Source organism: Crocodylus siamensis, chromosome 4 (genome assembly GCF_052110815.1).
Source record: "Crocodylus siamensis isolate JL-2025a chromosome 4, ASM5211081v1, whole genome shotgun sequence".
Classification (NCBI taxonomy): Eukaryota; Metazoa; Chordata; order Crocodylia; family Crocodylidae; genus Crocodylus; species Crocodylus siamensis.
In genome coordinates this window covers 132,843,564-132,858,613 of record NC_143398.1, presented here as the reverse complement: position 1 = coordinate 132,858,613, position 15,050 = coordinate 132,843,564, and the positions used below count along the sequence as shown (strand labels likewise).

At 44.3% G+C, this 15,050-nt stretch overlaps 1 protein-coding gene across 7 annotated transcripts in view; it reads right to left on the bottom strand.

Annotated features, from left to right (window-relative positions):
* The window catches only part of ETV6 (ETS variant transcription factor 6), a 179,296-nt gene that overhangs the window by 49,834 nt on the left and 114,412 nt on the right, over nt 1–15,050 (bottom strand). For all 7 annotated transcript variants that reach the window (XM_090043820.1, XM_090043822.1, XM_090043823.1 and 4 more), the window contains one exon: nt 3,797–3,961. In XM_090043820.1, the coding sequence (XP_089899946.1) occupies nt 3,797–3,961 (165 nt within the window). The remainder of the gene's footprint in view (nt 1–3,796; nt 3,962–15,050) is intronic.

Here is a 15,050-nt window from a genome sequence, read left to right as displayed (position 1 = left end):
TGTTATGCACATGGCACTCCTGTTAATACAGCCCAGTTTACTACTTGGTTTTTTGTTTTAGTTTATTTAATTTTTGCAGTATTATTACACTGTTGAGTCATATTCAGTGCACAGTTCACTGTAACTCCCAGGTCCTTTTCTGCAGTAGTGCAGTTGACACAGTTGCCTCACATTTTAAATTTGTTCCTGCTTGACTGTAGCCCTTTGCACTTGTCCTTATTGAATTTCACGCAATTTATTTCAGACCCTCTGCCCAATTCTTCAAGGCCATTTTGAATTCTAATTCTTTCCCCTAAAGCAGTACACCCTATCCAGTTTGGTGTAATCTGTGAGTCCACTAAGCACACATACAGTTCTGTCCTCCATAACATTAACTAAGATATTGAGCAGTACCAAGCTTACGACAGACTCCTAGGGAACCTCACCTGACACCTCCTCCCATTTTGACACTGAGCCACTGATGACTATATTTTAAAACTGATTATCCAACCAGTTATGCACTCACCTTATAGTAAGTTCATGTAGACTAATTTCCTCAGGGTACTTAGGAGAATGTTACCGGAGACAATGTCATAAGCCTCGCTACAGAGGATATCACTGTTCTTCCTGCATTCACAAAGCCTGTCACCTTCTCATGGAAGGAAATCAGTTTAGTTAAGCATGACTTCATCTTGACAAATCCATGTTGGTTGTTCCTAATCACCTTGTTATCCTTTGCATCAGCATGTGGCCTGTGAGTAGTTAAATCACAGCCTGAAGGGGCAGAAATTCTGCAGTGGGGCAGGTGGCAGTGCTGTTAACCCCATGGCTGCCAGAGGTGCTGTATTGGCGGGGCCAGCACCTGAGAGGCTAACAGTGCCGCAGCTTGCCCTGCTGCATTATTTCTGAGTTGAAATCCCAATTGGGGATATCATTTGGCAGTGGGAGGGCAAGTGGTGATGGCGGCGTTAAACCCATAGGTACTGCTTTCCATGATGTTGAACTTCCAGGTCAAGGTCCCCATTGGGACCCCATTGCCTTTTGGTGGCACGGCAAGGGATGGCAGCGTGGTCAGCATGTGGGGTTTAACACCACTGCTGCTGCTACCTGAGGTGGATCTTCCAGTCCACCAGAGGCCCCATGGTCCAGATTTGTCCTGCCAAACCAAATGAGCTGGATAACCCTGCTCTAAGTGCTTAAAAACAGATTAAATACATTAATGATATGCTCCAGCATCTTTAGACTGAATTAAACCGCCCACTCCGTAATTTTATAAGTCCTTTTTTTAAAAGATGGGCACTATATTTGCCTTTTAACAGTTTCCTGAGACCTCACCTGACTCCCTTGAGTTCTCAGAGACTAGCTAGTGGCCCTACAATTACATCAGCTGGTTCCAGGTATTCTCTAGGATGTCTCATTTGATGCTGCTCTTTTGAAAACACCCACCTTATTTAAGTCATCTCTAACCTGTTCTTTCCCCATAGTAGATTGATTATCTACCCCCCTGGGCTTGCTGCTGACTGTTTATCATCAGATATTTGACGTTCTTTGTAAATACTGAGTTAAAAAGGCATTAAACACTTCAGTTTTCTCTGCATGGTCCATTGCTTTCCTTCTCTATTCAGCATGTGACATTCAGCTAAACGGAAGCTTAAATCACAGTAGAGGATGTGAATTCCAGAACTAAAACCTTCTCTCTGAAAATGTCCTGTCCACTGTCCACCAATGTTTTGATGGCAATATCAAGCATGATATGGGTTAAGGGAATCTAGGATGGGGAGGCACTGCCACTGTCATGCGCATACACACACACATACACACACAGACACCCCCCCTCCTTACAACCCGTTGCTCCCAGGAGGACAGGACAGGGCGGGACAGTGTGTAGGCCCACAACTGAGCTCCATGCCCATGTGCAGAGGCTGGACCTCGCTGGGAGTAACCTCCCCTCTTCCCCACAATGGCTGCCCAGGGCTGCAATGTAGAACCCAGGCCTCTGCAGTGGCTGCAGCAGCAGGGCAAAAGTCTGCTGGCAGTGGGTGACCATCCTACCTTGCCCTACGCAGGCCCCCAAGCCCTGCCCCTGGCGCCGGCCCTGTCCCTGGCCCCAGCCTGCTCTGCCCTGGCTGATCCCTGCCACATGCAGGAGGAGCAGTGCACAGCCCAATCCAGCCCAACCCAGCCTGCACTCTGCCCCACACTGCACCTTCAGCCGCTGCTCAGCAGGAGCCAGATCAGGTACTGTGAGACATATCGTACATGCTAAGTGCAAAACAACTAGTGCTAGGGATAGAAAAGAAAAGATACTTGCAATATAACAGTGGGTATTTCATACAAGGCACCAGAAAAGTTGTTTTATTCAACCCCTCTGTGTGTGTGTGTGTGTGTTTGTGTGTATTAACCCCTCTGTGTGTGTGTGTGTGTATTAACATCAATGGGATTTAAACATGTGCAAAAGTGTTTTGCTGAGCAGGTATAGACATAAGCTTATGCTTAAATGCTCTCTCCTTGTGCCACATTATAGGGCTTTTCTTTTCAGCAAGTGCTTTGTGGCTGTGCAAGAGACATTATGGTGACTTTCTTCTGGACAAACAGTTGGCTGCAAATGCATGGGGCCTAGCAGGCCCATTTCAACCCCATGGTTTTTTTGAACCATGGCCTACATGTACGGGTCCTTGGCAAAAGGTCACAAAGGTGGCTTGGCACAGACCTACTCCACATCCTAGTCAGTCAGGAACAAAGCAATGCAATGCCAACTGTATTCCTTCAACTAACACTGGCAGTCTGATAATCATTATCTTCCAGGTACTTGGTCCAAACTGTTTGATCACCTCTGGTAGCTTGATAAATTACAGGCTTCTACATTTAACAGTACTCATTTAACAGGAGTACTTTGAATGGTTGTGAGGAGAAAGCTCTTATTAGAACCAATAATTCAAACTCAATTAAATATCCCCAACACAGGAGGGAGGAGGCTCATTGTTGCTGCAATACTGAAAAACATAGGCTGCATGGGCAACATTAACATTTCTAAATTTTCTATGCAAATAAATAAAGGTAAAATTTGGACAACAGTCTCACTGATTCACACACCTGCCTCTGCTTTGCCTTGGGCTGGACACTAACATGTGACTGAGCATGGGCAAAATTGAGAAAAAAGCCCACTGGGGGCTGTAAAATAGACGAAAGGTCCCAGTGGGATAAGTCTTGCCATAGCTTTTTAGCAGCACATTAGCTGAGCCAACCGTGAGGCAGAATGGTAATGTGGGCTGCTGAGGCTGGAGCATTTGATTAGCTCAGTCGAGCAGCTGGGCCTGTGGGATGCTGAGCCTTTAAAAGACAGAGCTGGAAGTTCCACATTGGTGCCAGGTGGAGACTTTTCCTTCCCTGGTGTTACAGAATGTTTTACCTCGACACAGACTAAATTTGGATTTCAGCTCTCTTGAAGTTCAGGATCTCCTTCCTCTGCTTTTCTTCTACTGGATGCCTCCCCCTCCCTTTTTTCTCCCCTCTGTCTCTTCATTGTCTCCCCAACCCAGCCTAAGAGCAAATCTATACTGCCTCAGTACTGTGCTAAGGAGTGAGACAGGCTGCTCCTGCTGCTCTTGTCTCTCGGTCTGTGTTTAGCTCCATACTGAGGCAGGCCTTTCACCAGGACTTCTGTTTCAGGAGTAGACATCGTGGCCCTTGTACAGTACTGAGGCAGTGTAGATGGACTGTAAGTGGCTCCCTCCCTGCCCAGACTCTCATGGCATTTGCTTTTTCCTGATGCCTCAGCATGTGTGGCTCCATCCTTCCTTCTGTAGGTAAACCTCACCTGAATGAGGAGACCTGTATCGAAAGTCCTCTTTGGTCAGAAGCAGGAGAGCTTTGCCATTCATCTCAAAAGTGTTGCTGTCAATTGGCCTCAAGGAAAACTCCTTCTCTGCCCACTTGAGCCACTGAGCCACATCTTCTCTGCTCCAGTAAACTGGCTGCAAACCTGTGGGGAGACCGAGAAAGTGTATTTATGCTAAGGAACAGGAACAAAATACATTGGATTCTGGAAAGTATTAGTGAATAATCACCAGCAGCCCTTGTATGCAGAATCTGATACTGATGGTGGAGGAAGTGTCAGGACGATATATGCCCAAACATCTTACCGAAGTACTCCATAATTAATAAGCTGTACTGGTACAATCATGTCCACACTCCGGGGTTCTATACCTCTAAGTATCTTGTAACGGTTATTCGTAGTGTTGAACTGATGCTGTAGCCATGATGATCCAGGAATTATGTAAGAAGCAAGGATTTTTGCAGCTGATATCTTCCATTGGACAAACTGCCCAGTTGGGATTAATGGTGTTAATGCCATCTTGAAAGCTTCTCTAACAAACACAAGGTATTAATACCATTAATCCCAACCATGCAGTTGACCCAAGAAAACATATCACACATAAAAATCCTTGCCTCTCTGTAAGAGAAAAGCAGCGCAACTTTTTACGGCCTTAGACAAAGCAGTTAAGTTTGAACGCGGAGCCTGCTCCTGCTGTCAGTAAAGCCAAAGGCATTTTGCCCTCTGACTTCATTGGGCACAGGATGAAATCTGAGATGTGAGTTTCAATATGAGTTTTATACACAGTTTTAAAATAGCTTTCTTTCCCAGGAAAGGAGGCAGCATAGTGAAGAGCTGTTTATACCTAGACAGGTAGGCAGACAGATTATTTCTATTCACTAATAGATAAAAGTCCCCTTTCCTGTCCCCCTTGTAAGATGACTCATTGTTTGACTTGCTACACCTGCTATGCATAAATGAAAGATTCACACTGTGTATAGGAACATAAATTTGCCATATCTGATCAGATCTTTTGTACACAGCCTCTGGCAGTGGCTAATATCTTATGCTTCAGAGGAAAATGAAGCTCTCTTCCTCATATTGCACCTGGCTGATTGTATGCTGTTGCACATGGAAAAAATACCTCTTTCCGGCACCCTGTTTCATGAGATTTGATTACCTCTATCTTTGCAAGGATAACTACAAACATTCTAGGTTTTTAACATATATTTGCAACCTGTTTTTGAGTTTAAACAAAGTGACAGGTAGTGAATATTATTCTGGTGGTATTTAAGATTCAGATTCTTGGCCAGCTGCTATTTGGAAAGCCCCTGTGCTAAATTACATACAGAACTGAATCTGAGTCAGGAGGAGAATTGAGAGTAAACTTCTGGAGCTTCAGATGAAAACATACTTGACCTCAGGAAGGGAAGGGAGAGGACTTAGATGAACAGTGATCTCCTCAGCAGAATGGCATCTTATTAAATGTGTCTTCATTTCTAATGTTTGTCCTAAATTTTACAGTAAGTGCCATACTAACAAACAACAACCCCCTCGCACTAAAATTTGCATCTAATTACTCCTGCAAGAGGACCCAACCTCTCTATGTGCTTTCATGTTACTCACTGGCTGCAATGGGACTCATGAGGTGAGTGTTTCCTGTAGGTCCATTCTGTGGTGAAGGTGTGTGCAAGGTGAGCACTGTGCTCTAAAACAGCAGATCTCAACCCTTGGGTTGCATCCCAAAAGCGGCTGCAAGAATATTTCAAAGGGTCACAAGTTGCGGCAGAGTAGTGGCGGGTAGGAAGGCGCCTGCCCATTCCAGTGGGGGAAGGGGACAGGGGAGACCTGTGTGGCCAAGCTGGCAGCACCAGGACCGGTGCCCGTGCTCGCAGGGGTGGGGTGGCCAGGAGACGCTGGCGCAGTGTGCAGCCCCAGCCCATGGCAGGGGCAGTGCCACAGGCTTCCCCTCCTCCTTTCTTCAGCCAGTGTTGGGGATGGACTCAATCCACTGCCACCCATGTGAGCCGCAGCCGCTGCAGCCACCGTGCTCTGGCCCAAGAGGGATGGGGGCAGGTCCCTTGAGCTGGTATCCTGTTATTTATTCTGATCTTGTTGCCCCTACTCCCAGATCTGTCTATGGACCTCAAACTGATCAGTAACACCTTTTCTCCCTGTCCCTTTCCACTCTACCTACTTCTCTGTCCCATGTCTTACTCATGACTTGGAAAACTCTTGCTTGTTTTACTTCTAGATGATATCTCAGCTCTCTCAGTGCACCTCAGTACTGATCTAGCAGAGTATTAAGCCTTTTCTGAGTCGAGACTACAAATGCTGCCAGTTAGTGTTGTATAGATAAATATCCATAGGAATAAAACTGGATAGAGTGAGAGTATCCAATTCTTTAAAATTTATTATTTTGACTATCATTTAAACTAGCCTTTCCAGAGTCAACAGGCTAGCGGAGAGGACTTTTACAGCTCTAAAGCCCATTGCCACTATTATTTGTGGGTAGATACCATAGAATACAATTTTGTTTCTGACAGGCAGAATGAGAACTTGTCATCTTTAATCATCAGTGGAAATTTGGTAACACAGAAATTCAACTGGAGTTTTGAATTAGAGTATAGAAAATTAAGCAAAACACACCCTTCTCAACTGCCCTTCATCTCGTGCTAAAAAGTCGTAGCTTTACTGAAAAAAAATAGTATAGACACTTCATTTTATAGAATGGTAATATTATAATCTCATGGGGCTAACACATTTGTTATTCCCCTTCCAGATGTGCAGCAGAGCTTCCTAAATGTTGGTATCTGGAACTGTGGATGCTTCTGTTTGACTAGATATCCTGTGAATACTGTCCTGTCTGCAGATGCTTGTGTTAAGATAATCAGGTTGAACACAGTTCAGTATTACCGATCAAGCAAGTGTGCAACACAGTAACATTTCATGGTGGGGAGGAGCTTTTTGTTCAGTTCTTGCCCCTATCCTTTTTCCCTACCAAGTTTTTTTTCAACTCCTCTCTTGCTGAATCTAGCTTCTAACTTAGGATCTGTGGCATCTCTGAAGCTTCTGGGAGAGACTGCTGAGTAACTGAAAAGAAACCTCCCCCCTCAGAAAAAAAGTGTGGTTTGGAAGAATCAATACCTGGGTGGGAATCTGGTGGTTCTACATTGTAGGCCTGGCTTTGACACTGACTTGGTGTGAGGCTTTGACCAAATCACTTTGCCTTTCTCATTTAGTTCTACCATTGACAAAATCAAGAGAAAAATACTAACCCATACTCCCCAACGGGGTTGAAAGGATAAATACCTTACAGCCTTTTAAACATGTAAAGTTATATGCAAGACTGCAAAATAAGAAACCCCCTTGTGCTGGGCTTCTCTCTCCCTTCATCCCTCCTTGCTTCCTGTGGAAACAGTTTCCACAGGATTTGCAATGCTTTGCGCCACTCAGTTTCACAATGCTGCATCAATTCACTCCAGGGAGGATTTTTGTAGAGGTGCAGACTGACAGAGATACATACTTCTCATGGAAAACTCTATACACAACTAATTCTGCCCTATACAGTGTTGTTTATTCTGTGCACCTCTTTTCCCTAATTCTTTTTCTTAAACAGGCAGGTAACTGCATAAGGACAAGGGAGTCAAGGGCTTTTAAGGTTCAGAGGAAACAGGTCTAAAGACCCAGTGATACTTTGTGAAAACATTAATCACATTCTCCGTGATATAAATTAACCCTACTTGTGGGGTTTTTTGGATAATTTGCTGTATAATTTCTCTGGGCCTTCTCCCATTAATTCTATAGAAGCAGGGACTTATTAGGAAAAGATTCTCCCTGCCTCTTTTTATTCTTAATAAAAGTTGTTTACTGAATTATCCTAAAGTAATAGAATCATTTTCAGAACCAAATAAACACAAGGACTGCACAGTGAGGGCCAAGTTCTGCCTGATCACACATCTGCTGACATCACTGGAGAGACTTCACTGACTTTAACAGGCACTGACCAGGCACATTGTGCAAGGCCTTTCTCCTTGAAAATTCCCATTGACGTCAGTGAATCTACTTGCAGAGACAGCATGGAAAAGCGGCTAGAGCAATGCCTTGAGACTCCAAAGACCTGGAATCTATTCAGCTGTGCCACTGCGTTATTGGATAATCTTGGGCAAATCACTGCCCCTCTCTAAATTTTCCTAATCTGTGAAGTGTCTTGAGATAAATGGCAAGAAAAGGGCTGTATAAAAGATAGTATTATTATTATTAATACTCCAGATAGGGAAAGCAGACAGCTCAGAGAGACTTCATCATGCGGGGCACTCTTATCATGTAAGATACTTCATCGTATGTCTTTTGTCAGCCTCCAAGCATTAGCTTCAATAGAATGAAATCCAGTTATTTACAGTGCTGTTAATAATCTCAAGCACCTTACACATTAAGTAGAGAGAAAAATACACATTTGTCTTTCTAATATTGCAGGCTGGATCTTGGTATCTTAATAGACCATTTACTCATGTTACTTATTCTTCCCCTGAAGTGCCATTTTTGACATTTGTTACACTAGCTGGGATAAAAATGATGAAGGTGATCAATTCTCATGCTTCAGGGCACAAGCCGATAACCATCTGGAGTCGAGAAGAAATCCCTGCTCCTAGATATTGTAGCTTTGTAAAAATAAGCACAATGAAAAGAGGCTGGTGGGGTGGTTTACACCTTTCTCTGAAGCAGCCAGCATAAATAGCAAGAGAAAATCACACGTGCACAGTTACAGAGCAAGCTGGTATTACAATGCAACGCTTTCAAGGTTTTCTATGTCGCAACGGCAGGTCCCTAAACAAGCATCTGCTCTTGGCACTAAAACAGATTTGTGCTGCACAGGCTCTCTGACAATTTATAGATTTTTAAAGCCAAAAGGACCCATTTTGATCATCTAAACTGCCCTCCTGCAGTTAACTGAATTTCATCCAGAAATTCCTGCATCTAGCCATAACCTCTGGTTGAGTTACAGAATGTCTTTAGAAAGACGTCTCTAATCCTGATCCTGGCAATACGGGCAACTAAACGCCTCTTTCTTTTAGGCAGGAAAGACATGCATTTCAGACATGTGGCATTGTATGTGGTAAATCATGTACGTAACGTACATCTCAAATATGTACCGGAAGTCTAATTTACAGAATGAAACAAAGCTGCTTTCACATGTGTTTTGATATGAATCAACCTGGAGATCTAAGTCCAAAATGAAGTGCAACGTACAGTATGAAAAAAGCTGTTTTTGCATTTGTTTCAATGAGTCAATAGCTGATGTCGCAAGCATGATATAAAAACCATTTGCTACTTGATCATCATTCCTGCATTACATATCTATATTTTTGTTCCAGTTATGCTTGAAGATTCCAGCCTCATGCCTAATTCCTTATAAGCATTACAAAGAGGAGAGAAGGGGGGAGGAAAATAAAGATGGCTTATTCATTCATCCCTTTCCAGAGGGCAAATAGAACCGTTTTCACTCCCATGATAAAAATTACTACTCACAGTTGGGCAAAAAGCAAAGAAAGCAGCATGGGCAAATCAACAGTTCAGTGTTGTACACCCGGGGACCTAAACAGTATCATGCAAAGGAGACCTGACTACCAAGCTTCATACCAACTAGCAGTGGGAAACGTGCCCTACAAATGTTCACAAAAAGCAAATGCTGGCTATTGACTGGTCCATCTTAAACAAAAGCAGATATTCACTTTAGGTATGAGCCAGCGTTCATTTTAGCAGTGGAAATTTCTGGGAAGGGGAGAGACAGAGCGGCAATGCTTCCCACACCTTCTCTAGAGAGGTGTTTCCTTGGTTTGAGGAAGGCAAAGGGGAAGCTGTTGTTTGACTCCTTCCAAACATGAAAGAGTTTAGCATATAGGCAAGAGAAACTCTCCCACAGGGTGGTAACCTGGAAGAACTTTCTCTTGGCTGAGAAACTAAAAAAAAACCCTGTATGCTGGAAATTTCTACCAGGAGAGCAGAGATTCTCCCAGTAGAAACGTAACACATGTATGTGGCCTTTGTGCTCTCCATAAATTTAATGTTCTGTTGTTACTCAATCATGTGCCACACTGTCCCCCAGGGGAAGGATGGGTTTGAAGGAAGTTGAAGGCCAGAGGGTGGGTTTCCCTTTTCATTACTGTTAAGGCAGTGAGATACTTAGAAACTAACAAAGAGTAGGGCTGTGCAAAGCTTCAGTCACTGATTCAATTTGGCAGATATTCGACAGCCGAATCTGCAAATCCGAATCAAATCAGAAGACACTTTAATCTCTTCAAATCGAATTGGAACCCTCCAACTTGATTCGGAGAGATTCAATGATTCAGACATAGACACGGCTTTAAATGTTTTTCTACATACCTCAAGGTACCAGCTGGCTCGTGGATGCTGAGATGGTGGGACAGATGGAGTATCCCCCAGGAGTGCGGGGGGTTCCAAGCATGCTCGGTGACAGACCTGGAAGTGGACCAAGAGCACTTCCGGTCCACTTCTAGATCCACCATGGAGTGTGCAGGGGACACTCCCTCCACTCCCTGGCCCAGGAACTGGTGCCTCCTGGGTCTGGGGGAACCTGAGGTCCCCCCGTGGCTGACCGCTGAGTCAGAGAGATGGGGGGGAGGTCCCCTGCATGCTTGGCAGTGGACCCAGAAGCAGACCGGGCCTGCTGCTGAGTATGCGTGGGGCCCACTGCGTTCCTGTAGGATGCTTCATCTGCCCCACCATCACAGTGTTCACAAGCCGCACCTGGCACCTCAAAGTATATAGAAAAAACATTTAAAGCCGTGTCTATGGCCAAATTGCTGATTCTCCGAATCAGCTTCAAATCTTCAGATTAGGATTCGGTTGAATCGAACTGGCAGAGTGATCCGAATCAATGAATCAAATTACTGTCCCCCGATTTGGGCTGTATCCGAATTGAATACGAACCATTTTGCACACCTCTAACAACGACCCTTCTCCCCAGCTCTGCCATAGACTCACTGTGTCTCTTTACCTTTCTGTCTTGGTTTTCCCCTCTGGTATTATGAATACACTAAAATGCACAAGCAGGACATGAGAATTTATATACTATAATCTGTTTGTGCTTTGGCACAAACAAACAATGTAAAATTCTTTCTTTCTTTCTACTGCCTTTTCTCTCCAGCTCCCCAGTCCTCATCACTACTGGTTAGAGGTACAAATTGCTGGTATAGGCCACAGGCCCGGTTCTTGAACCAGGGAGCACAAAGCACCCAGCACTCTGAGTATGGCTGGGGAACCGTGCCTCAAATAGCATGTAGCTAATTATGCTGAGGGACTTTTACACTATAACACAAAGCAGGTGCCAGTATGACTCCTCATTCCCTTGAGGCTGGAACTGAATGCTGTCATTCAAAACAGCAGCTCTAGCATTCTCATTACAGAGGTTTTCCCATTAGGTATCAGTCCTGACAGCCATCAAGGAAGAGGCCAAGTGGCCATTTGGGATGGTATGTTCTAGGAGATTTAAGAACTATCCCTTCTTGAGGAAGTTACCCTACTCCTAATCCTTGCAGAGGACATGTCTGAGTGAAGGGAGAGAGAGCTCTGTCAGGGGCATGGCATTCTGAAGGCATGTGTGGGATTGCTAGAGTGTCCTGAAAAGGGGAAATACTTCCTTCTTGTGGGCCCATGTACTGGTTCAATGTGTCCTGAGACGGGCTGGAGGCCAGTGTCATCTAGGAAGGCAGTTGCCTGCTAGTGACTGTACAGGACCAGACTGCTCTTTATGGCAGGTATGTATCGGGGTGAGGTGTGACGGAATTCATTCCTGCCAGACCCTGTACAAGTCTTACATATCATGAAAGAGGTTGTCAAATGGGCTCAAGTTATAACATTAAGTCCTGAAAATGTCCCACAGCTTTGTCAGAAACACAGCAACCACAGAAGTACCACAGGGGGCAACCTCCCGAAATACAAGAAGGGGGCTGAGATACCTTTGGCAACAGAAGATGGCACTAAAGGAAAACACTTGCTCTGTCAAGTGAATTTCTTCTAGCACAGAGCAAAAGTTTAGGGCATGCTCTTCTGAGCCCTTGGTGAACAAATCCTGCTGCACTTTTCTGTACAAGTGCAACAGAGCCATGATCAGCTCAGTCTTCTGCTTTGCCTCCAGAAGACTACAAGGAGACCTTTCAAATGCCAGCCACCCTGGTCCCAGGGGGCTAAAGTGTCACATGATAAGTAAATTAAATTGTTTTTCTAATGCAGCCCCTGGAAAGCCTGAGAGAAATGTATTGATTGGAAAATGCTCAGTTAGAATGATTGGCCTGTGAGCTCTTGTACAGGGAAATAAATCTTTCCAGTTCCCCACACCCAGTGCCAAGCAGAGCTTCCTGGAAGCAGCCATGGCCCTTTCTGGAACTGAAGTGAAAATCCCATGTTCCATCACCTCTCCTGACCTGCTGACATTACACATGGTTTGCATTTGCTGATCAAATGCACAAGTAGGACTCTAAATTAGCTTGCTGGGCTGAGATGGTTCACTGATTAATGACAGCAGATGAAGTCACCAATAAAAGAAGTGGGAGAATAAGGGGGAAGGGAGGACTGGAAAAGGCCAAACTTTCCAAAATTAAACAAGGAGAACTTCCCTGTTTCTTGTGCTGCAGAACTTTTTTCTTAACCAATATAGACAAACAGCACCAGTGGGGGGGAGTAGGGGTGAGAAACATATCTGCACACATAATTACCGCATAATTCTCTACTTCTCTCAAAATGGTTAGAATTCTCCAGTATTCAACCCCCCAAAATTCAGGCCAAATCCTGGAGTCTTTACTCAGGACTAGAGTCTTGTATCAGTTTGTATATTCAGCCATGATTTATTGTGGTCAGTGCAGTTACATCATTGTATCAAAGATAAGTATATGGTCCACTGTTTATTCTTTCCCTAATTGGATGGAGAACTTGCCTGAATGAGGACTCACTAAAAAGTGAATATCAGGACTTAGCTCTTGAGAAACAACATTTTGGATCATTGCCATAGAATACTACAGCAGTCTAAAATGCATGGAAGTTAATCCATTGCAGCAATAATGTTACCTGCAGTCACCTCATTCATTGTGTGTCTGTGTGCAGACAGTTCCACTGCTCCCCCAAAAGCATACCTGTCATGCACAGCTTGTCATGCAAGGCTCTCTAATCTGCGTATGTGTAAATCACACTTCAGCACAACACTTGCGTCACCAGCACCCTCGTCATTCACAGTAACATACCCAGGGCTCAAGTATTAAAGTGGCCATGTGCAGGGTTCCAGACAAGGCAATTCCCAGTTCGAGAACTACATGTGCTAGCAGCTGTCAAAAGCCCAAACCACTGCCTTTTTTCCCCCCCCACTGCCCTTCGTAGCCCCACCAATTTCTTTCGTCATTGCTTGTAAAACCTTTCTGAAAAGCCTGAAAATTACATTCTTTCCAGAGATCAGGATTCTTGCGTCTGGGTGCCATACTCCGAGAAGACCCTGCAGGAGCAGTGACTCAAGGAGCTGTGGGCAGCACAGCACAGCCAATTGCTGCCAGTCACCCACTTGCTGTGGTTGCACACACTAGGAAAGAAGAAAATTTGCTTGGGCCCAGGCTGCGCCCTCAGCTGCTCAGTTGTGACCATAAATGAGGGCAGGCAGTCATGTGATTCTTACTCAGGCCCTGCAAGCAGCACAAACAGCTGTCTGGGGGATGGGGGAAAGTTTGGTTGGATCTGGTCCCAGTTATAGTCTTAATCCAACCCTGACTCCTTCCCAACTGATTTTGGCTCTTTTCCACACAGCACACTTTGCTTTCCTCCTCCCCCCTTCCAAAAAGGCACTGGAATAAATGTCTTTCCTTGCTTACTTCCTTGCTTGTGAAACAGTGTATCATAAATAACTTTAGCAGAGTTCTGGGAATGGACCAGGTTAATTAATGGCTTAGCCAGGGCTAGCAGAAGCAGGTACCTTGTCCTATAGAAGTTTGTATATTTAATTTCTCCATGAGTTTTATTTTGCAGTCACAGTTCGGTTCTCCCCTGCCCCCAAAATCTAGGGCAAATCTAAAATTCTTCACATTTTGGAGGGACTGTGAATAGTGCAGCATACCAGCCACAACTGCTACTGCCATCACAAAAGTATTATTATTAACAACAATCATATTTGCATTTCAGTGCCCTTCAAGCAAAGGCTGGTTATATTGTTATATCTACTTCATAGAGGAGAGGTACAAAAATGTTGGGAGTCTGCCTGCATGCTGAACCAATGCTAGGGTCAGGAGCAGAACCCAGGGAATCAGCTCTACTGTCATTTATATCAGTGTCTAAGGTCAGAACTTGCTAATTTCTCTATTGCTTCATTTTCCTTCTCCATCCTCCCCTCTGTATGTATCATCTGCCAGTGGGTCTTATTGTAAAGCAAATGTTGTGTGACTTCTTTGGCTATGAGGACTGTCTGCACTTCATATCTATACACTGTTTAGCAGTTTGACCCTGACCAGTGGAGCAAGTAATTAATAAAAATTATAGGGCACATAATTAATAAAAATAATAAATTGACCAGAGTAGTGTTGAGCCATGCATGCTTCCTCTTACTCAGGCATCCACTGACTATCTAATCATTTATCAACACTCCTTACTACTGGAAAGATATTATTTTAGCTCAGATAATGTAGCTTTGGTAGTAGAAGCTAAAATGCCGAGTCTCCATTAGCCATTCGGACAATACATCAGAAGGATTTGAAAATCAAAAGCAACCTAGCCTCTGCTAGGAATCAGGTTACTGGAATTAAGATGGGACTTTCAGCACTTTATCACTTTGACCTGCCATCACTTTGGTCATTCCAGAGGCTGGAGATCTTAGGGCTTCTAAGGAAAGCCACTTCATAATCCTGAACTAGGTGGAGGTTTTCAAGCCTCACTGCCATAATCCAGCCAATTACCAGATAGGGCATATCAAGACATCATTATCCCTTGTACTAAGAAGCTGTTTTCTTCTCACAAGGATATTCTTTTCTCAGAGGCCCACACCATGGTGAAAATGTTTCTTGGGTCCTTTGGTCCTGAGGAATTTGGGGTGGGTTTTTGGTCCCTAACTCAGCCGCAACTGTAAAAAACACTTGATCTTAGCCCCTGGGGACAAAGAGCAAGTTTTCTGCGCTGTTTCCATGGAATCTGAAACCAGCTCTGTCATAAAAGAGTCCACTGCAAGGCAAGAAGTTTGTTTGCCTTCTCAGCATCTGGGGCCCAATAA